At 50.5% G+C, this 24,410-nt stretch overlaps 1 protein-coding gene across 1 annotated transcript in view; it reads right to left on the reverse strand.

Moving 5' to 3' along the window:
• Positions 1-23,586, reverse strand: part of LOC140409064 (urea transporter 2-like) — a 158,954-nt gene extending 135,368 nt beyond the window's left edge. The window contains exon 1 of the mRNA XM_072497134.1: positions 23,473-23,586. Within this exon, the coding sequence (XP_072353235.1) occupies positions 23,473-23,562 (90 nt within the window). The 5' untranslated portion in view covers positions 23,563-23,586. The remainder of the gene's footprint in view (positions 1-23,472) is intronic.
• Positions 23,587-24,410: the final 824 nt, after the last annotated feature.

The raw sequence follows: 24,410 nt of genomic DNA on the forward strand, positions 1-24,410 counted from the left end.
CTTTGTAGTTACCCTTATTTAATTGTAATACCGTTACATCAGATTGCAGCTTCTCCCTCTCAAATTAGGACAATTAGTATATGAATCACAAAACACACACACGGTTTTTGTAGAACATACCCCTTGTTTCAAAATATGTCTCGGATCCCAGAATTCCTCAACACTTCCCCTTTCCCCAAACAGCATCCGAATTAACTAAATGTATGAATCAGATCCAGGGGTGGGGGTCTCCGGTATCGGCGCGATGTCCGCCGACCGGCGCTAAAAACGGCAAATCAGTCGGGCATCGCGCCGCACCAAAGGTGGGGAATCCTCCGCATCTTGGGGGGCCGAGCCCCAACATGGAGGGGCTAGGCCCGCGCCGGACGGATTTCCACCCCGCCAGCTGGCGGGAAAGGCCTTTGGTGCCCCGCCAGCTGGCGCGGAAGTGACATTGCCGGGCGGCGCTTGCGCGGGAGCGTTAGCGGCCGCTCACGGCATCCCTGCGCATGCGCTGTGGAGGGAGTCTCTTCCGCCTCCGCCATGGTGGAGACCGTGGCGAAGGCGGAAGGAAAAGAGTGCCCCCACGGCACAGGCCCGCCCGCGGATCGGTGGGCCCCAATCACGGGCCGGGCCACCGTGGGGGCACCCCCCATGGCCAGATCGCCCCGCGCCCCCCCCAGGACCCCGGAGCCCGCCCGCGCCGCCTTGTCCCGCCGGTAAGAGAGGTGGTTTAATCCACGCCGGCGGGACAGGCATCCTAGCAGCGGGACTTCGGCCCATCCGGGCCGGAGAATCGCGGGGGCGGGCCCGCCAACCGGCGCGGTGCGATTCCCGCCCCCGCCGAATCTCCGGTGCCGGAGAATTCGGCAACCGGCGGGGGCGGGATTCACGCCAGCCCCCGGCGATTCTCCAACCCGGCGGGGGGTCGGAGAATCTCGCCCCTGATTATAATTACCTCACAATACAAGGCTGATAATCAAGTTGACGAAATGTATTTTCTTGGTCCAGGGAAGATATTTAAACTGCCTTTATGAAGGCTTCTGCACGGCCTTAGCTCCCAGACATCGAAGTGTCTGTAAAACTGGCCTCTCTGCTTCAGAGGAGAGCTGGTAACGAAAGGTGGCACGATTGGCGCGCCTAAGTTAAAGTCCGCTGAATGGCACGTTTGGCCCGGAGAAACATCATGCTATTCAACAGCGCTTTTGCCATTTTTTTTGCCTCTGGGAGATTCTCACTTTGAGGGATTTCCTGCTTGCGAGTTGAAGCTTGCAGGAAAGGCTACTCATGTCCGGTCGGCGGACATCGCGCCGATACCGGAGAATTTCGCCCCTGGATCTGATTCATACATTTAGTTAATTCGGATGCTGTTTGGGGAAACGGGAAGTGTTGAGGAATTCTGGGATCCGAGACATATTTTGAAACAAGGGGTATGTTCTACAAAAACTGTGTGTGTGTTTTGTGATTCATATACTAATTGTCCTAATTTGAGAGGGAGAAGCTGCAATCTGATGTAATGGTATTACAATTAAATAAGGGTAACTACAAAGACATGAGGGAGGAGCTGGCCAGAGTTGTTTGGAAAAGGAGCCTAGCTGGGAAGACAGTGGAAGAGCAATGGCAGGGGTTATTCGGGAGGCACAACAGAAATTCATCCCAAGGAGGAGGAAACATGCTAAGGGGAGGACGAGGCATCCATGGAAGGCTGCCCCAATCTTTCCCCCCCCTCCATCCCTTTTCAGGCCCCCCACGTGTTTTCAAACCCCTGAACCTTGGGGAGGCCACAGGGAATCCCCCCTCATCTCTCCCACCCCATTTACCTGGTAAGGCCGCCTGTGCATGATCCCTGGCAGTGCCAACCTAGTACCCTGGCACTGCCAACCTGTCACTCTGGCACTGCCAAGGTTCCTTGGCTCTAGAGGAAGAGGCAGGCTGCTAGCCTGCCCTGTCCCCGACCACCTGGGGGGTCTCCAATGACCTGGGAGAGCCCCCACCAGGTTTCGTTACACCATCAGCCTCTCTCTTTTCGGGCACAATCGTGCATGTGTGGGGGCTGTAAGTGTCCGCGCACTGCAGCTTGTCAGCCCTGCGCGTGTCCAGCACGGACATGGCAATTCTCCCACTGTTGTTTGCATGTTCCGCGGGTGTTTCACGCAGCTCCAGTGCTAGCCCCTCATCTGTAGTAGAATCAATGCGGGCGCCAATTTTCCATTGTGAAACTCCATGAATCCTCTGTTGGCGTCACCACTTAACATGCATGAACGGATAGTCCAGCCCTTGACTTTAGAAATTAGCATGTGTATACCTCCACTGATCACTGTCGCCCAGGTAAGCTATTTCTACTAATATGTTGATTTACACATTCTGTCTAGCTGACTGCTAATCTCATTACTGGGAATGTTGCATCTCACCATGCTGGCTACTGCTGTCGATAGAAAGATTTCTATCTGTTTCTGGGCAAATTGCATCCTGTCATGCCTTGTTAAACTTGTTTTCCTGTGGTTACTGGGCAGATCCATGACGGGGGCCTTTTGTAAATTTGATAGATATTAAATTGAGCGACTAACTTGTCTCCATTTAATACAATGAAGGCAGCATGCAAACTTCTTACTGCCTGCTGGTTTACATGATTGTGACATTCAGGTAGCATTAATCATGCTGACAAGTGGATGGATTTCTGAACAATGCACAAGGGTTATGACCAGCTCCTACCATTTAAAGGTACCCCTTAAAGGGGAGGTGTACTGTGTGTTGGGCAGGTGCTAGAAGCCCTTTGTGACCTGCTTATGACCTGAGAAAGTCAAAATAATGGTCTGTAATAGGAAAGTGGGCTCCAAGACATTCGCAAACTGCACTGAACGTCTTGGTGGAGGTGATATAAAGCAGCCCGGTTGATTGGCACCCCACCCCGAAAGAGTTACTCTCTCCACCACCATCAGTGGCACTTTGTACCAGCTACAAGATGCACTGCAGGAACTCACCAAGACTCCTCAGGCAGCAGCTTCCAAACCCATGACCATTATTATGAATAATAATAATAATAATAATCTTTATTCATGTCACAAGTAGGCTGACATTAACACTGCAATGAAGTTACTGTGAAAATCCCCTAGTCACCACACTACGGCGCCTGTTCGGGTACACCGAGGGAGAATTGAGAATGTCCAATTCACCTAACAAGCACGTCTTTCGGAACTTGTGGGAGGAAACCGGAGCACCCGGAGAAAATCCACGCAGGCACGGGGAGAACGTGCAGACTCGCAGACAGTAACCCAAGCCGGGATTCAAACCCGGGTCCTTGGCGCTGTGTAGCAACAGTGCTAACATCTGTGCAACCGTGCCACCCATGGGTGCAGCAGATACATGGGAGCACCACCATCTGGAAGTTTCCCTCAAAGCCACTCACCATCCGGACATGGAAATATATTACCATTCCTCCACTGTTGCTGGGTCAAAATCCTGGAACACCGTTCCTAACAGCAGCAGGTAAGAAGTCTTACAACACCATGTTAAAGTCCAACATATTTGTTTCAAATCACTAGCTTTCGGAGCGCAGCACCTTCACCAGGTGAGTGAAGAGGTGGGTTCCACAAACACATTTGTAGACAAAGTCAATGATCCAAGACGATACTTTGCAGGTAATTAAATCTTTACAGGTCCAGGCGGTGCGACTGGAGAGAGGGATATTCACAGGTTAAAGAGGTGTGAATTGTCTAAACCAGGATAGTTGGTAGGATTTAGCAAGCCCAGGCCAAATGTTGGGCGGTAAACAAACATGTTGGACTTTAACCTGGTGTTGGAAGAAGTCTTATTGTACCCAACCCAGTCCAATGTCGGCATCTCCACATAATGCCTAACAGCAAGAACCTACATTACATGGATGGCATGGTAGCACAGTGATTAGCACCGCTGCTTCACAGCTCCAGAGTCCCAGGCTCGATTCCCGGCTTGGGTCACTGTGTGTGCGGAGTCTGAACGTTCTCCCTGTGTCTGTGTGGGTTTCCTCCAGGTGCTCCGGTTTCCTCCCACAAGACACGAAAGATGTGCTGTTAGGTCATTTGGACATTCATTCCCAATTCTCCCTCTGTGTACCCAAACAGGCACCGGAATGTGGCGACTAGGGACTTTTCACAGTAACTTCATTGCAGTGTTAATGTAAGCCTACGTGTGACAATAAAGATTATTATAGATTATTATTATTATTGACTGCAGTGGTTCAAGCAGACAGCTCACCACCACCTTCTCAAGGGCAATTAGGAATGGACAAGAAATGCCCATAGCCCATGAATGAAGAAAAGGAAAGGTGTAAATAAAAAGAGAGGTCCTGAACCTGTAGGGTGCCAGGGAGCCCAGCAAACACATGGTCAGAAGACAGTGGGAGCGGATAACCATGGAGGTCATTGCAAGATTAAGCTTCTAGGAACTGGATGCACCATTGCCAGAAGAAGTTCAATTACTTCGTCCAAGGTTAGTGGATGCATCGTCAAATGCCATATTGTACCAACTGCACCACTAGCCTCATTCATTGCTCAATTAACCTTTCCTATTGGCCAGAAATCAACATTCCCTCACAAACATGACTCATAACTCACACTCGTAGCTTTCATTTACCCTCAAACATTTTGCAAGCCTCATATCCATAGCTATATCTCCAACTATTCACCATGACAGCCACAGCAACCAAATGATGCACAACGGCTGCTTATTTCCACTCTGTTAGAAGACAAAATAGCATACAATGAAAGGCAGAAGAAGTTAAAAAGAAACAGATTTGCATTTGTATGGCACTTTTCACAACCATCAGCCGGGAAACGTTTTTTCTGCAGTGTAGTCACTGTTGTAACGTATGAACTTGGCAGCCACCTACAAGCAGGAAAATCTGTTTTGTAATGCTGATTGAGGGATCAATATTGGCCAGGGCACCAGGACAAACTCCCCTGCTCTTTGGAATAGTGTGGGATCTTTTACATCCATCCTCGCAGCTAAATGGGGCCTGGTACCTTCAACAATGCTCCCCGCAGCCTTCATTTTGTACTCTAACCCTGGAATGAGATTTGATGCACGATCAATTGCACAAATACTAAAGTTGGGTACAACTGTAGCTTTATTACAGTCAGATGTGTGGCCTCCTGCTGCAGCTGGTGAAATGCAGGGCACTGGAGGTCATGCATATTTATACAGTTCTCCGTGGGCGGAGCCAGCCGGCAGGAGCTACCGGCGAACCTGTAGTGCAGGTCCTACCTTACATCTCCTATTACAGTGGTTCACCACATTCACCCCCTGTTAAAAATGAGTCCGGCGGGGTTGACGTGAAACCATATACAATTAGTGCAATTATGTACAGTGGTAGGGAAAGAAAAGTCCATGTTGACGTTCCGGAGTCCGTCACAGGTTCAGCCGATCCGGTGCTTTGGTGCTTCGTTGGGAGCGGCGTAATGGTGGCGGCGAAGTCGGTGCTGGCGGTGGTGGAGGTGGCACCGATGGCGGTGCTGGCCAGTCATCGGGGAACTCCGGGAGCGTGCAGAAGTCCTCTTCGTCCTCTTGTGTGGAAAAGGGGAGGGGGACGGTGCGCATTGGTGGGGGGGTGTGTTGGGGTGGAACCTGACGGTGCCAGGTCCCTGAGTGAGACAGTATCTTGGCGGCCGTTGGGGAACTCAACGTAGGCATATTGAGGGTTGGCATGGAGCAGGTGAACCCTGTCCTCCCAGGGGTCTGCCTTGTGGAGTCGGACGTACCTACGTAGAAGGACCGGTCCTGGAGCAGCGAGCCAAGTCGGGAGCGACACCCTGGATGTGGACTTCCTGGGGAAGGTAAAAACACGTTCATGGGGTGTTTTATTAGTGGCGGTGCACAACAGTGACCGGATGGAGTGTAGAGTGTCAGGGAGGACCTCCTGCCAGCGAGAGGCTGGGAGGTTCCTGGACCGTAGGGCCAGCTAGACGGCCTTCCAAACCGTCCCATTCTCCCGTTCTACTTGCCAGTTTCCCCGGGGGTTGTAGCTGGTTGTCCTGCTGGAGGCTATACCCCTGCTGAGCAGGAACTGACGCAGCTCATCGCTCATGAATGAGGATCCCCTGTCACTGTGGATGTAGGCGGGGAAACCGAACAGAGCGAAGATGGTGCTGAGGGCCTTGATGACGGTGGCAGACGTCATATCGGGGCATGGGATGGCGAAGGGGAATCTGGAGTACTCATCGACCACACTGAGAATGTATGTGTTACGGTCGGTGGAGGGGAGGGGCCCTTTGAAATCCACGCTGAGGCGTTCAAAGGGGCAGGAAGCCTTCACCAGGCACGCACGGTCTGGCCGGTAGAAGTGCGGCTTGCACTCCGCACAGACCTGGCAGTCCCTGGTGACTGTCCTTACTTCCTCGACGGAGTAGGGCAGATTGCGAGCTTTGACCAGATGGTACAATCGAGTGACCCCTGGGTGACAAACGCTGTAATGTAGAGCCCGGAGTTGGTCCACTTGTGCGCTGGCACATGTACCTCGGGAGAGGGCGTCTGGGGGCTCGTTGAGTTTACCGGGGCGATACAAAATCTCGTAATTATAGGTGGAGAGCTCGATTCTCCACCGCAAGATTTTATCATTTTTGATCTTGCCCCGCTGTGTGTTATTGAACATGAAGGCTACTGACCATTGGTCAGTGAGGAGAGTGAATCTCTTACCGGTCAGGTAATGCCTCCAATGCCGCACAGCTTCAACAATAGCTTGGGCCTCCTTTTCGACGGATGAGTGTCGAATTTCAGAGGCATGAAGGGTGCGGGAAAAGAATGCTATGGGTCTGCCTGCCTGGTTTAGAGTGGCGGCAAGGGCGACGTCTGAAGCATCGCTTTCTACCTTGAAAGGCAGTGACTCGTCCACTGCACTCATTCCGGTTGGTGATCCATTTAAACTGTACTGTGGGGTTTCTTCCTGCTACTAAATGCATGCTCAGCTGTGCAAAGTTAAGAAAGAGGATTGCAGGAGCGTTGAGCTACAAAATGGCTGGAATCAAAGTAGTATTACATACTGATTTGTGCCACGACCTCCCTGCTCTGCACAATCCTGGTCACCATTCACGGTGTATGAGTTAATGCCTTCACCAATCTGACATGCAGCAGAACCTATCACATCTGTGCATGCACTGCAGTCACCATTTGAGAGACTGAACAGCATCTGCAGGACCCAAGCAAGGTGTTACCAGTCCAAATTTCACAACATTCACGTTTAACATAAAACTGTCATTTTTATTTTTCCAATTTAAAACTTTTCCACCATGCTTTTTATAAATTCCACTTGTATTATTTTTCCTCTGCTCCTTTTGTAAATTTACTGTACAAATTCTGACCAAATACTTATTACAAAACTTCAATTAAATAACTTGAATATGTGCTGGTAATGCAATGCATCACCATGGAGATACTGGAAATATTCTCATAATGCACTGCGTGCTCATAACTCATATTATACATTTAAAAAAACAATTTGTTTCAATTATAAAACATGCATTTATATTGAATTTTGGAAGTTTTTCTTTACTGAGAAGATAGGTGGTGGCAAAAAAGTTGATTTGTGAGGCTAAGTCTCCTTCGATAGCACCTTCTGAACCTGGTATCTTTCCTGCCAAGGGCAAGGACAATACATGCATGGGGACATCATCACCTGCAGGTTTCCCTCCAAGCCACACACTGTGCTGACTTGTAACTATAATCGCCGTTCCTTCAATATTACTGAGCCGAAATTCAGAAATTCTCTCCAAGAATGCTGTGGATAAACCTACACCAGATGGACTGCAGTGGTTCAAAATGGCATATCACCACCTTCGTGGGTATCCAGTGATTGGCAACAAATACTATCCTTCCCAGAGAAGCTCATATCCTAAGAATGAATAACAAAACATGTTCTGAACATTATTTTTCCACTGTAAATGAGTGAATAGATTGGACCTTTCAGAACTAGCTACCTGCAAATGCACATTGCATCTGGTATCTATTGAAGCAGACTTTTACATAGCATTTAAAAAGTTGTTACATTCATTTCTCATTCAGGCACAATGTTTTTTTGGGGGGGCAGAGCAGAGAATAGACACCACACATTGTAGGTTTTTAAAATTTATTCATTCATTTTTATGGGATGCGGGCTTCGCTGTTGAGGCCAATGTTTGTTGCCCATCCCTAATTGGTCCTGAGAAGGTGGTAGTGAGCTGCCTTCTTGAACTGCTGCAGTGCATGTGGTGTAGGTACACCCACAGTGCTGTTAGGGAGGGGGTTTTAGGTTTTTGACCCAGCGACAGTGAAGGAATGGCAATACATTTCCAAGTCAGGATAGTAAGTTACTTGGAGGGGAACCAGGTTTGCTAAATTCACTCGGGAGGATTTATTCTAGTATGGCAGGGGGGTGGGAACCAGAATGTGAGCTTAGAAGGTGTAATAACTGAAAGGGAAATAGAGCACCAAAATAAAAGAACAACATCACCCTCAGTGTCATGTGACAGTACCTTTAAGAAATGGGTGTTTAAGAAATGTACTTTTAAGAAATGGGTGTTTACCAGTGATGTCAGAGTGTGGGTGGAGCTGGACGGTCTGTCAGCTTTTTACTTTCATTTTAGGCTGTTTGCTGCAGGGTGTGCTTTAGTTTCGTTTTCAGAGCTGGATAGCTGCAGTCACAGCCAGAAGGTGTATGAATCTCTCTCTCTGTAATCTAAAGAATGTAAATCGATCCTTTGGTGATTTAAAATTAATAACTGCTCTCAGTAGTGACTTTAACCTGATGTGCTTCTGTTTTAAAGGTTTTTTTAAAGTCTTCTGGATGTTAAAAGGAAAGCTTAAAGGATTACTTAGTGTTGCATTCACTGGGGGTTGTATTTGAATTGATGGTTGCTAAGATGTTCACTGTATGTTTTAAAAAGGGTAACTTGAGTTCATAGAATAAACATTGTTTTGCTTTAAAAAATACTTTTCCATTTCTGCTGTACCACACCTGTAGAGTGGGCCGTGTGCTCCCCATACCACAATCTATTAAAAGTTGTGGGTCAGGTGAACTCCATGATACACTTTGGGGTTCTCTAAACCCCATAACACTCAGACAGAGCAAAAAAGGTGACAAGTGTGAAAAGGGGAGGTGGTCAATGCAGGATTAATGGTGTTGTACCTAAATGCGCGCAGTATACGGAACAAGGTAAATGAGCTTGTTGTGCACATTGAAATTATTTAAGTACCCAATTCATTTTTCCCAATTAAGGGGCAATTTAACATGGCCAATTAACCTACCCTGCACATCTTTAGGTTGTGGGGGTGAAATCCATGCAAACATGGGGAGAATGTGCAAACTCCACACGGACAGTGACCCAGAGCCAGGATCAAATCTGCGGCCTCGGCGTCGTGAGGCAGCAATGCTAACCATTGCGCCACCGTGCTGCAGCGCACATCAAAATTGGCCGGTACGATGTTGTGGGCACCACAGAGACGTGGCAGCAAGGGGATCAGAGCTGGGATCTAAATATACAAGGATATGTGGCCTATCGAAAGGACAGGCAGATGGGCAAAAGGGGCGTATTGTTAGCAAGGAATGAAGTTAAATCCATAGCAAGGAGCGATATAGGATCAGAAGGCATAGAATCTCTGTGGGTTAAAGTTGAGAAATTGCAAAGGCAAAAAGACCCTGATGGAAGTTATGTACAGGCCCCCTAGCAGTAGTCATGAGGTGGGGCAGAAAATAAATCCGGAGATGGAAACGGCATGTAAAAAAGGCAATATTACAATAGTCATGGGTGACTTCAGTATGCAGGTGGACTGGGAAAATCAAGTTAGTTGTGGATCCCAAGAAAACGAATTTGTGGAATATCTAAGAGATGTTTTTTTGGACCAGCTTGTGACAGAGCCTACTAGGGAACAGGAAATTCTGGATTTAGTGATGTGTAATGAGGCAGGCTTGATTAGGGAACTTAAGCTGAAGGAACCCTTAGGGAGCAGTGACCACCTTCTGATATTGCCCCGCAGTTTGAGAGGGAGGAGCTGCAATCAGATGTAACGGTATTACAATTAAATAAGGGTAACTACAAAGCCATGATGGAGGAGCTGGCCAGAGTTGATTGGAAAAGGAGCCTAGCAGGGAAGACAGTGGAACAGCAATGACAGAAGTTTTGGGGGGTTATTCGGGAGGCACAACAGAAATTCATCCCAAGGAGGAAGAAACATGCTAAGGGGAGGACAAGGCATCCATGACTGATGAGGGCAGTCAAGGACAGCATAAAAGCTAAAGAAAAAGCATACAAGGTGGTGAGGATTAGTGGGAAGCCAGAGGATTGGGAAGCCTTTAAAAGCGAGCTGTGTACAACTAAAAAAGCAATAAGGGGGGAGAAGATGAAATAGGAGTGTAAGCTAGCTAGTAATATAAACGAAGATAGGAAGAGTTTTTTTCCAATATATAAAAGGTAAGAGAGAGGCAAAAATATACATTGGACCACTGGAAAATGTGGCTGGAGAAGTAATAATAGTAAACAAAGAAATGGCAGATGAACTGAATAGTTACTTTGCATCAGTCTTCATGGTGGAAGACACCAGTGGGATGCCAGAGCCCCAGGAGAACCAGGGGGCAGAGAATGCAGTGACCATTACTAAGAAGAAGTTTCTGGGGAAACTGAAAGATCTGAACCTGGACCGGATGGACTATACCCCAGGGTTCTAAAAGAGATAGCTGAGGAGATTGTGGAGGCATTGGTGGTGATCTTTCGGGAATCACTGGAGGCAGGAAGGGTCCCAGAGGACTGAAAAGTGGCTAATGTAACACCACTATTTAAGAAGGAAGAGAGGCAGAAGACAGGAAATTATAGGCCTGTTAGCCTGACTTTAGTCATTGGTAAGACTTTAGGGTCTGTTATTAAAGATGTGATCGTGGAGTACTTGGGAGTGCATGATAAAATATGACTGAGTTAGCATGGCTTCGTCAAGGGGAGATCATGTCTGACAAATCTGTTAAGAGTTCTTTGAGGAAGTAACAAAGAGGTTAGACGAAGGAGAACCAGTGGACGTGATTTATTTAGATTTCCAGAAGGCCTTTGACAAGGCCGCGTAGGAGACTGTTAAATAAGTTAGCCCATTGTGTTCAGGGCATGATCCTGGCATGGACAGGGGATTGGCTGACTGGCAGAAGGCAGAGAGTGGGGAAAAAGGGGTCTTTTTCAGGATGGCAGCCGGTGACTAGTGGTGTACCTCAGGGGTCGGTACTGGGACCACAACTTTTCACAATATACATCAATGATCTGGAGGAAGGAACTGAAGGCACGGTTGCTAAGTTTGCAGATGATACAAAGATCTGCAGAGGGGCAGGTAGTATTGAGCTAGCAGGCGGGCTTCAGAAGGACTTGGACAGGTTAGGAGAGTGGGAAAAGAAGTGGCAGATGGAATACAATGTGGAAAAGTGAGAGGTTATGCACTTTGGAAGGAGAAATGGAGGCAATAGACTATTTTCTAAATGGGAAGATGCTTAGGAAATCAGAAGCACAAAGGGGCTTGGGAGTCCTTGTCCATGATTCTCTTAAGGTTAACGTGCAGGTTCAGTTGTGCAGTTAGGAAGACAAATGCAATGTTGCATTCATGTCGAGAGGGCTTGAATACAAGACGAGGGATGTACTTCTGAGGGTATATGAGGCTCTGGAGTATTATGAGCAGTTTTGGGCCCCGTATCCAAGGAAGGATGTGCTGGCCTTGGAAAGGGTCCAGAGGAGGTTCACAAGAATTATCCCTGGAATGAAGAGCTTGTCGTATGAGGAACGGTTGAGGACTCTGTGTCTATACTCGTTGGAGTTTAGAAGGATGATGGGGGATCTTATTGAAACTTACAGGATACTGCATGGCCTGGATAGAGTGGACGTGAAGGAATGTTTCCACTTATAGGAAAAACTAGAACCAGAGGACACCATCTCAGACTAAAGGGACGATCCTTTAAAACAGAGATGAGGAGGAATTTCTTCAGCCAGAGGGTGGTGAATCTGTGGAACTCTTTCCCACAGAAGGCGGTGGAGGCCAAATCACTGAGTGTCTTTAAGACAGAGATAGATAGGTCTTTGATCAATAAGGGAATCGGGAGTTATGGGGAGAAGGCAGGAGAATGGGGATGAGAAAAATATCAGCCATGATTGAATGGCGGAGCAGACTCGATCGGCCGAGTGGTCTAATTCTGCTCCTAGGTCTTATAGTCTTATCAGTGGTGGTGTTCCGATGAATCTGCTGCTCTTGTCCTTCTAGATGGTATAGGCTGTGGGTTTGTAAAGTGCTGCCCAAGGAACCTTGGTGAGTTCCTCTCAATCACCTGATCTTTTTTAAAAATAAATTTATTATTTCTAAAAATAAATTATTTTTCTTTTCCAATTCAGGGGCAATTTAGCGTGGCCAATCCACCTAACCAGCACATCTTTGGGTTGTGGGGTGAAAACTACACAGACATGGGGAGAATGTGCAAACTCCATGTGGTATTATAGGTATTACGGTTCCTTATAGGCTTAAAAACCATTGGTAGAACGTGTATGCCTGCTATTGGCTAGAGTGTATAATAGCTCCGCCCTGATAGGCGGGGTATAAGAACCCGTGCCGCCCCAGCAGCCCTCATTCTGTCCCTAAGCTGCTGGGGGAAACATCTAGCTTATTAAAGCCTTCAGTTGAACGACAACCTCGTTTTAGTGGTCTTTGATCGTGCATCAATTTAATAAGCTAGATTTTAAGAAGAAAGGATGGAGCTCCGAATCAAGCCGGAGTGTCTGCAACTTAGCCCCCACGCGGCGAACTCAGCGGCGATCTTCAAGCACTGGCTGGCGTGTTTTAAAGGGTATCTCGAGACGGCAGAAAACGCACCCACGGGAGAGCAGAAACTGCACGTCCTGCACTCAAGGGTGAGCCCGGATATTTACACCCTCATCGAGGAAGCGGAAGACTTTGATGCAGCAATTGAGCTGCAAAAGGACACTATATTCGCCCGGTAAACCATACCCTCAATTACGACTCAGGAGGGATGTTCGATAATACAAAGGCTTTAATAACCAGAAAACTAGACAGCTGCCGAGAAGTGTGCTCACTGCACGCTGCCTACTGAACGTAACCTTATATACAGCTTCCTGGGGGTGGAGCCGGAGGCGGAGTCCCCCAGGGTTCCAAGCCCACTCTTAAAGGGGCCCACGCATTAAGGGTACATATGTATAGATATCATTCACCACATTCACCCCGTTTAAAGAAAAATGCATAGTCCGTCGGGGTGAAGTGGAACTACAAGTTCAGTCTTTTGGGTGGTCTGATTGCCCGTGTCGACCTTCTCAGCTCCGGCAGTGGTGCGGCGGATACGGTCGTCCTCGGTGGTGATATATCCGAGAGCACGGTTGTCTGAGCCTTTGCCCGCGTTGGAGAAGGGGGGTATCCGGGGTGACTAGGGTGATTGGTGCCGGCGCCGGCTGGGGGGCGCTATGGGGGGGGGGGGCCCTGTCGGAGTTGACCGCCCATGCGGGGAGGGGAGCGTCGGTGGAAGGGGGGGGGGGGGCGCGAGCCAGCGGGTGCCAGGTCTCGCAGGGAAACGGTGTCCTGCCTGCCGGCGGGGTGCTCGACGTAGGCGTATTGAGGGTTTGCGTGTAATAGTTGGACCAGTGGATCTGTCTTATGGCTCCTCACGTGCCTCCGGAGTAGAACGGTCACGGAGTCGTCAGCCAACGTGGAAGCGAGACCCCAGAGCTGGACATCCTGGGGAAGACAAACGGTTGTGCGGGATCTCGTTCGTGGCCGTACAGAGGAGCGACCTAATGGAGTGTAGGGCATCGGGTAGGACCTCCTGCCAGCGGGCGATTGGGAGACTTCTTGACTGGAGGGCTAGAAGAACAGCCTTCCAAACTGTCGCGTTCTCCCTCTCCACCTTCCCGTTTCCCCGCGGGTTATAGCTGGTCGTTCTGTTCGAGGCGATGCCCTTATTGAGCAGATACTGACGCAGCTCATCGCTCATGAGCGATGTACCCCGGTCGCTGTGGATATAAGCGGGGTAACCAAAAAGGGTGAAGATGCTGTGCAGTGCCTTGATTACGGAGGCCGAGGTCATATCGGGGCAGGGGACAGCGAATGGGAAGCAGGAGAATTTGTCGATGACAGTGAGTAAGTAGGTGTTGCGGTTGGTGGACGGGAGGAGCCCTTTGAAATCCACGCTTAGTCGCTCAAAGGGCCCAGAGGCCTTTACCAGGCGGGCCTTGTCTGGTCTAGAAGTGCGGTTTGCACTCCGCACAGATCTGGCAAGCCTTGGTCATGGCCTTGACCTCCTCGGTGGAGTAAGGTAGGTTGCGGGACTTGATGAAATGGACAAGCCGGGTGACCCCCGGGTGGCAAAGGTCATCGTGGATGGCCCGCAGACGCGTTGGAGCTTTATGCGCGTTGGAGCAGGGCATCGGGGGACTCGTTGAGCTTCCCCGTACGATCGTACGTGTAGATGGAGGGTTCGATCCTCCACCTCAGAATTTTATCATTCTTTATTTTGCACCGTTGTGCGTTATCGAACATAAGGCGACCGACCGTTGGTCGGTGATGAGGGCGAAAGGCGACCGACCGTTGGTCGGTGATGAGGGCGAACCTCCTACCGGCTAGCTAGTGCCTCCAGTGCCGCACAGCCTCCACTATGGCTTGTGCCTCCTTCTCAACTGCAGAGTGTCGAATTTCCGAGGCGGTGAGGGTTCGGGCGAAGAACGCTACCGGCCTGCCCGCCTGGTTGAGGGTAGCAGCCAGGGCGACGTCTGATGCGTCGCTTTCTACTGGAAGGGAATGGTTTTGTCCACCGCGTGCATGGCGGCCTTGATAATATTGGCCTTGATACGACTGAAGGCCAACTGAGCCTCAGTCGTCAGGGGAAAAACCGTGGTCTTAATGAGTGGACGGGCTTTGTCTGCATATCTGGGGACCCACTGGGCATAATAGGAAAAGAGCCCCAGGCACTGTTTGAGTGCCTTGAGGCTACGGGGTAGGGGCGCATGCGGTCGGGGTCTGGCCCTAGGACCCCGTTTTCCATGACATAGCCGAGGAAGGCTAACCGGGTTGTGTGGAACACGCATTTCTCTTTATTGTATGTCAGATTGAGGGCCCGGGCAGTCTGGAGGAAGTTCCTCAGGTTTTCGGCGTGGTCCTGCTGGTCATGGCCGCAGATAGTGACGTTATCCAAGTACGGATATGAAGCCCGTAAGCCGTACTGGTCCACCATTTGATCCCTTGCCCTTTGGAAAATGGAGACTCCGTTTGTGACACCAAAAGGGACCCTGAGGAAGTGGAAGAGCCGACCGGCTGCTTCGAAGGCTGTATCGGGGCGGTCCTCTGGGCGGATAGGGAGGTCCTCTGGGCGAATAGGGAGTTGATGATAGGCCGATTTTAGGTCGACCGTGGAGAATACTCGATACTGGGTGATTTGGTTCACCATTTCTGCTATGCGGGGAAATGGGTACGCATCGAGTTGCGTAAAGCGGTTTATGGTCTGGCTATAATCCACCACCATACGTTGTTTTTCCCTGGAGTGGACTACCAGTACTTGTGCCCTCCAAGGGATGTTGCTAGCCTCTTATGACCCCTTCTTTTAGTAGGCGCTGAACCTCTGACTTGATGAAAGTCATGTCTTGGGCACTGTACCGCCGACTCCTGGTGACGACGGGCTTACAGTCGGGGGTGAGGTTCGTGAAGAGGGGGGGTGGTGCTACATACCGTGAGCGGGGGCAGGGGTCCGCCGAACTTCAGGGTCAGGCTTCGGTGGCTGCACTGAAGACCGAGCAGCAGGGCAGCGCAGAGGTGAGGGAGGACAAAGTTTAAAACGGGCGTATTTGGCGCCCTGGATAGCAAGGTTCGCGACACAATACTCCGTGATTTAGACCGAATGAGACCCAGATGCGAGGGCGATAGTTTGGGAGGCAGAATAGGTGCGCAGGGAGCAGCGTTTTACCGTGTCTGGATGGATAAAACTCTCCATGCTCCCGGAGTCAAAAAGGCAGGGGGTGTCACGGCCGTTGATTTGAACCTGCATCATTGAGTTTCGCAGGTGCTTCGGCCGAGATTGATCGAGCGTGATCGCTCCTAGTTGCGGGCAGTCAGAGTCCTCGGTTGAATCGGACTCGCAAAATGGCCGCCGCCGGTCGCACGTTTTGAGTTTTGAAGATGGCCGCCGCCAAGATGGCCACCCCCATGACTCGCACGAGGCCGATGACACGTCGGAAGTAGGCATGTCCGGCCGCCGCGCGGTCACGTTGCGGGGCCTGTGGTCCCGGGAGTTCGATTTCTGGGCCCGATGAGACTTTTGATTCTGGCCTTTGGGCCCAGCCAGGCAGACCTTCGCAAAGTGCCCCTTCTTTCTACATTCGCCATAGATAGCAGAGCGGGCCGGGCAATGCTGGCGTGTGTGCTGGCCTTGCCCACAGAAATAGCATTGGGGGCCCCCGGTGAGAGCGGGTCGCCACGCGGCGCAGGCCTGAAGCGTGGTCGAGTCTGGAGGGGATCGAGAGGGGTTCGCAAGGTCCGCGGAGTACGTGCAGAGATTATGGTGGGCCGCTTCCGGGGAAGAGGTGAACGTTACCGTGCCTTGGAGGTCCTTCGCTCCGTCTTCTAGGAGCCGCTGCCGGATGTACATGGATCGGATACCAGACACGAAAGCATCACGAATATGTAAGTTCATGTTGACTTCTGCCGTCACCTCTTTATGGTCGCAGTTCTTGGCGAGCGCGGTGAGTCTCTCCAAGTATTCATCTAGCGATTCCCCGGAGCGCTGGCGGCAGGTCGAGAGCAAATGTCTGGTGTGTACCTCGTTTATCGGCTTTACGAAGCGCTTCTGTAGGATTTTGACCGCCATTTCGTACGTCATAGCTTTCTCGATCACGGAGGATAGTCGGTGGCCCACCCGGGCATGTAGTAAGCTCAGCTTGCGAGGTCCGTCAACTTCAGTCTCTGAGGAATTCAGATAGGCCTCAAAGCACCGGAGCCAGTATTTAAATTTTTCAGTGGCTTCCAGCGACCAAATTGAGCTTCGAGCTTTAGACCGCTGTCCATCATGATGTAGTCTGGTTATTAAATTGAGATACCCTCAATTACGACTCAGGAGAGGAGTTCGATAATACAAAGGCTTTAATAACCAGAAAACCAGACAGCTGCCGAGAAGTGTGCTCACTGCACGCTGCCTACTGAACGTAACCTTATATACAGCTTCCTGGGGACGGAGCCAGAGTCCCCCAGGGTTCCAAACCCGGTCTTAAAGGGGCCTACACATTAAGGGTACATATGTATACAGATATCATTCACCACACCCCATCATCGAGGAAGCGGAAGACTTTGATGCAACAATTGAGTTGCTAAAAGGACACTATATTCGCCTGGTAAACCAGGTCTATGCCCGGCATCTGCTTGCAACAAGACGGCAAACCCCTGGGGAATCGTTGGAGGAATTCTACCGCGCACTCCTGGTGCTGGGCAGAAACTGCAGCTGCCTGCAAGTTTCGGCGAGCGAACACACGGAACTCTTAGTCCGGGATGCTTTTGTGGCAGGTATGCTATCGTCACAAATTCGCCAGCGCCTGTTCAAGAAAGACACCCTGGGTCTTAGGGAGGCACAGGCCCTTGCAGGCTCCCTGGACGTGGCCTCCAGGAACGCCCGCGCCTACATTCCTGACCGCGCGGCAGCCCCCTGGGCAGCGTAGAACCCCGCAGCGGCCGACCCAGACTTCCCCCGTTCCCTCGCAGGTCTGCGCTGCAAGGCGGCCTGCCAACCCAGAGGGGCACCGCTGCTACTTTTGCGGGCAGGCCAAGCACCCCCGCCAGCACTGCCCGGCCCATGCATCAACCTGCAGGGGATGCGGCAAAAAGGGCCATTTCGTGGGGGTATGTCTTGCCCGAACAGTGGCCGCGGTCTCCAGCGGCGAATCCGGACCGCCACCACAAACTTCTCCACGGGCCGCCGCCAACCCCATATCCCAGGGCCACGTGCGGACCCCGGGCGCCACCATCTTGTTCCACGGACGCCACGCTCGAGGGTGGACACCGCCATTTTGTGCACCCCCGGCCATGTGCGACCAATGGGAGGCGCCATCTTGGATGAACCCCCAGGACCCCAGCTCAGCCGACCATACACTGCCTGAACAGAATTCTCAACTACTGCGATTGGCCTCGGTGACTCTGGATCAGTCTCGACCTCGAACACTCTCAACCGTTACGACGACCGTTTTCATCAACGGGCACGAGGCGTCCTACTTAATTGACTCTGGGAGCACGGAGAGCTTCATACACCCCGACACGGTAAGGCGCTGTTCCCTCCTCATCCACCCTGTTAATCAAAAAATCTCACTGGCCTCCGGTTCCCACTCAGTGGAGATAAAGGGGTTTTGTTTAGCAAACCTCAGTCCAGGGAAGGGAGTTCAAAAATTTCCATCTCTAAGTCCTTCACCACCTCTGCGTGGCTACACTCCTGGGTTTAGACTTCCAGTGTAACCTTCAAAGTCTGACCTTCCAATTCGGCGGCCCTATACCCCCCCTTACTGTCTGCGGCCTCGTGACCCTCAAGGTCGACCCGCCTTCCGGCCTCGTGACCCTCAAGGTCGACCCGCCTTCCCTGTTTGCGAACCTCACCCCGGATTGCAAACCTGTCGCCACCAGGAGCAGACGCTACAGTGCCCAGGACCGGATCTTTATTAGGTCAGAGGTCCAAAGGCAACTGAGGGAAGGGGTCATTGAAGCCAGTAACAGCCCCTGAAGAGCTTAAGTAGTGGTGGTAAAGACCAGGGAGAAGCATAGGATGGTCATCGTCTACAGTCAGACCATCAACAGGTTTACGCAGCTGGACGCGTACCCCCTCCCCCGCATATCCGACCTGGTAAACAGGATCGCGCATAAGGTCTTCTCCACGGTGGGTCTCAGGTACGCCTACCACCAGCTCCCCATCCGCACGAGTGACTGCAAATACACTGCCTTCAAGGCAGACGGGCGGCTCTATCACTTCTTAAGGGTTCCTTGGTGTCACTAACGGGGTCTCGGTCTTCCAGCGCGAGATGGACCGAATGGTTGACCGGTATGGTTTGCGGGCAACATTCCCGTATCTCGATAATGTCACCATCTGCGGCCACGGCCAGCAGGACCATGACACCAACCTCCGAAAATTTTCCAGACCGCTAAAATCCTTAACCTAACATACAATAAGGATAAATGAGTGTTTAGCACCGACCGTCTAGCCATTCTCGGCTACGTAATGCGAAATGGAGATTATAGACCCCGACCCTGAACACATGCGCCCCCTTATGGAGTTCCCGCTCTCTCACTGCTCCAAGGCCCTGAAACGCTGCCTAGGGTCTTTTAGCTACTACGCCCAGTGGGTCCCCAAGTACACGGACAAGGCCCGTCCCGGATCCAATCCACAGTTTTTCCCCGGTCGATAGAGGCCCGCCAGGCCTTCAGCCGCATCAAAGCAGAAATTGCAAAGGCCACGATGCACGCCATCGATGAGTCCCTACCCTTCTAGGTCGAGAGCGCTGAGTCTGACGTAGCTCTGGCGGCAACCCTCAACCAAGCAGGCAGACCCGTGGCCTTCTTCTCCCATACCCTCCATGCTTGCGAAATCTGCCACTCCTCAGTCAAAAAGGAGGCCCAGGCCATATTAGAAGCTGTGCGACATTGGAGGCATTACCTGGCCGGCAGGAGATTCACTCTCCTCACGGACCAACGGTCGGTGGCATTCATGTTCAATAATGCACAGCGCGGCAAGATAAAAAACGGCAAGGTCTTGCGGTGGAGGATCGAACTCACCACCTACAACTACGAGATCTTGTATAGTCCCGGGAAGCTAAATGAGCCTCCTGACGCCCTGTCCCGCGGCACATGTGCCACCGCACAAGTGGACCGCCTCCGAGCCCTCCATGAGGACCTCTGCCACCCGGGCATCACTCGCATTTTCCATTTCGTCAAGACCTGCAACCTGCCCTACTTGAGGAGGTCAGGACAGCCACCAGGGACTGCCACATCTGCGCGGAGTGCAAACCGCACTTCTACTGACCAGAGAAAGCGCACTTGATAAACGCTTCCCGTCCCTTTGAATGCCTCAGCATGGACTTCAAAGGCCCCCTCCCCTCCACCGACCTCAACACGTACTTCCTGAACGTGATTGACGAGTACTCCCGGTTCCCATTCGCCATCCCCTGCCCCGACATGACCGCCTCCACCGTCATCAAGGCCCTCCATAGCATCTTTGCACTGTTCGGCTTCCCCGCTTACTAGGGGGTCCTCCTTTATGAGCGACGAACTGCGGCAATTCCTGCTCAGCAAGGGCATCACCTCGAGCAGGACGACCATTACAACCCCCGGGGTAAAGGATAGGTAGAGAGGGAGAACGGAACGGTCTGGAAGACCGTCCTACTGGCCCTACGGTGCAGGAACCTCCCAGTCTCCCGCTGGCAAGAGGTCCTGCCGGATGCCCTCCACTCCATCCGGTCACTATTTTATACAACCACCAGTCAGACACCTCACGAACGTCTCCTTGTCTTCCCTAGGAAGTCCTCCTCTGGGACCTCGCTCCTGACCTGGCTGGCAGCACCTGGACCCATTCTGCTCCGAAAACACGTGCGGGCGCACAAGTCGGACCCGTTGGTCGAGAGGGTCCATCTTCTCCATGCTAACCCCCAGTACGGCTACATGGCGTACCCCGACGGCCGACAAGATACGGTCTCCCTACGGGACCTGGCACCCGCCGGAACTCCACGCATATTCCAGCCACCAGTCCCACCCTCTCCTCCACCGTAACACCTTACAGGAGGATCGGTCCTTCTGCCACCCCTGCCTAGGCCCCCCCACCCACCGATGCCCCCCGCAGGCACTCCCTCCCCAGGTCAGCCGTTTTCCCCACCAGCGCCATCTAGGGGTGACGAAGCTGCCATGGAGATCGAAGTCACGCTCCCGGGGTCACAGATGCCCGAGCCTCCACCGAGGCTCCGAAGATCACAGAGGACGACCAGGGCCCCCGATCGACTGATTGCTTCATTTTAACTGTAATCTGTAAATATAAAACACCAAATGTACAATACTACCAGACTTGTAGTTACTAACCACTGCACGGAGGTATTACGGTACCTCCATAACTAATTCTACCATGTTGCCATGTTTTGTAGATTCTGACCACCACCCCCGCCGGACTTTTTTTTAAAAAACAGGGGGCGAATGTGGTATTACGGTACCTGATAAGCTAAAGCACCATTGGTAGAACCTGTAAGCCTGCTATTGGCTAGAGTGTATAATAGCTCCGTCCTGATAGGCGGGGTATAAGAACCTGTGCCATCCCAGCAGCCCTCATTCTGTACCTGAGCTGCTGGGGGAAACATCTAGCTTATTAAAGCCTTCAGTTGGACTACAACCACGTTTTAGTGGTCATTGATCGTGCATCACTCCACACGGACAGGGGCCCAGGGCCGGGATTCGAACCCGGGTCCTCAGCGCTATAGTCCGTGCTAACCACTGCGCCGTGTGCCGCCCAAAATACCTGACCTTTATGCAACTTACAGATCCTGCAATATTCTAACTGAGGAAATGAGAAGTGACAGGACATTTGTGCTGTGTGGTTAATTGTCACATTGAACACTCAGTCTCAGTTGGCAATAAAGACTGGCTGATTTGTGAATAGTTTTCATGACCTCACCCCTTCCTATCACTGTAACTGCTTCCAGCCCATCAATCCCCTGAATTGTGTTCATTCATCTAATTCTACCCTATCATGGATCATATACAGGTATTTCCATCAACACACCAATGGTGGTCACGCATTCCGCTGCCATGGCTCTGAAATTCCCTTCTTAAAACTCTCAGCCTCCCTCTCCAATCTCATTGATCAAGTTTTGGTCATGTCTTAATATTTCTTTGCGGCTCTGTATCAAATAATTTCTGTTTAACAAGAACTCTGTAAAGTGCCTTTGGTGGTATAGAAATGCACGTTGTTGTTGCTGTAGTTTCCTCTTGGCATCAGGCTGATACATAGTTGTCCAAAATGCCAGCACTTGCTCACAAAGAGGGTTTTCCAGGTGCAGTCAGAAGGAACCAAATTAAATCATAGAATGAGACAGCACAGGCCATTCAGCCAATTTTGCCTGTGCTGGCTCTTCCAAGAGCTTCCAATTAGTATCACTTCCATGTTCTTTCTCCATAGCCCTGAAACTGTTTCCACTTTGACTATTCATTCAATTTGGTTTTGAAAATAGCTCCTGCATCTGTTTCCATCACTTCTTCAGGCAGTGTTTCCAAATCACAGTAATGTAAAAAAATGTGTGCCTCACCTCCCTTCTGATTCTCTTGACATATCTACTTAAATCAGCATCCTTCTGCCATTAAACGTTGTGCCACTGGAAACAGTTGCTCTTTACTTACTCTACAAAACCATTCATGACTTTCAATACCTCTACTAAGATCCCTTTTACATTCTCTGCTCGGAGAACAACGCTTTAGTCACTCCACAGGTTCAAATTCCTCATCCACTTCAATAAAACCCTCCAAGGTCGACTTTCGATTGTGTCATTGATTTTTGGTAAGGGTTCATGCGTCAGGTACCTGTGGATTGTGGTGCAATGCAAGTGATCTGTCATAGCTGCAGCTTTGTTCCACAACCCAAGAAAATCCTTCATGGAACCACTTGAGCAATTAGATTCAACACAACTACTTCACTTATTCAAACAAATTACTTGGCTTTATTTTCACACATGGGCTTGTATTTGATTGCATTTATACTCTATTCATTCTGAACCCTGTCTAGGCAGACTCGAATATTCAACTGACTGATTGAATTACAGCACTCTTTAAATTTCTTTAGACTATCACAGGCTGTTAAATTTCTTTAGAATACCACAGGTTGTTAAAAGTAGTATTTCCAAGTAACTCTATGAACGCACCATGAGGAAATAAATACTATAGCACCTCAATCCACCTGGGTGACTCCTACACTTATTCTGGATCTCGGTCCCCCAGCCCTCTTTCTCAACACTAGTCCCAAATGGAGTTAGTTTAGATGGGCGTTTTAGTTGGCATATACCAGTATGGGCCAAATTCTATGATTCTCTCCCCACTTCCTCCACCTTCTGCTGCTTTCCCTCATTCCCCCACCTGCACCCTCCTTGCCCCCATCCCCGTTTCCCCACGTTCCTCCCCCCCATGCTGCCTCCTCAGCCATCCCCACGGTCATCCCATCCACCGACTTTCAGCCCCCACTGCCTCCCCATCCACCGACTTTCCGCCCCCTCCTCGCGCTCTCCCACCCCCTCCTCGCGCTCTCCCACCCCCTCCTCGCGCTCTCCCACCCCCTCCCATATCCACCTGGCCGCACACACCTGCTGCCGCTTCACGGCAGGCGGCCGTTGGTGCACATGCGCAGTTGATGGGCTTTGCGAGGCGTCAACTGTTCGCCGCCGCATCTTTCACATTTCTGACACCAAACCCTACTCCCCGAATAAGAGATACGGTGTGATCACAATCCATTTACAAAATGCTAATATGTAACAGAGAAATTACCCGGACCAGCTTTTCCTCAAACATTGTTCCACTGTTGCCTGGTTGAATGCTGAAAATGCCAGAATGAAAACTCAGTGCCACATTCCTCATCGCACCGTGGCTTTAATACTGGAGCGTGTGCCCGACACTAGATTAACGTGGGACCGCATCAACCCTCGTGACTCTGCATTCAACCAATTGCGAAATTCTTGAAACTCAGGAGACAGATGCGAAGAGGAGAGTTGGGAAGACTGAATAAATTCAGCATTTCCAGCTGTAGGGCAATTTGACTGACAGTGGCTATTGTATTAGACTGGCAGGTTATTTGCAATAGTGAGGAATGCATAATCTGGTTAGTTTAAAATTGTGCAACAACTTGACGGTGGAAATGATTCTACGGAATGACGAGGAAATCAATGGAGCTTAGGAAATCGTGGTTGCATAAATTTATTACCCCCCCCACCTCCGGGAAATTAGATTTGGCAATGGTACTGGACAAGAGAACTCCTTTGCAAAGTAGGACAATGCATTATTGTAATTGGCATACTGGGCTTGTTCATTGCGAACGTTTAACCTCCAAATAACAATTGCCTGCAGTTCTTCCATGTAACTTATTTAGCACATGGCTAAATCGCTGGCTTTTAAAGCCAACCAAGGCAAGCCCAGCAGTAAGATTCAATTCCCGTACCAGCCTCTCCCAATAGGTGCCGGAATGTGGTGACGAGGGGCTTTTCACAGTAACTTCATTTTAAGCCTACTTGTGACAATAAGCAATTTTCAAATAAGGGTGTAACCTAAATTTTGTCTAATATTTATTTGGTGTCAAAGGTCTTTTAAAAAAATGAATGATACCCAATCCTTGTGGAAAATAGGGTTGAAATCAATTCATTTGTTCCAGATTCACATTTCAGAGCCTACGTTCTTCTGGAATGGAGGTGTTGTGGTAAAGCAGGTAGCTT

The sequence above is a fragment of the Scyliorhinus torazame genome, chromosome 3 (assembly GCF_047496885.1).
Source record: "Scyliorhinus torazame isolate Kashiwa2021f chromosome 3, sScyTor2.1, whole genome shotgun sequence".
NCBI lineage: Eukaryota > Metazoa > Chordata > Chondrichthyes > Carcharhiniformes > Scyliorhinidae > Scyliorhinus > Scyliorhinus torazame.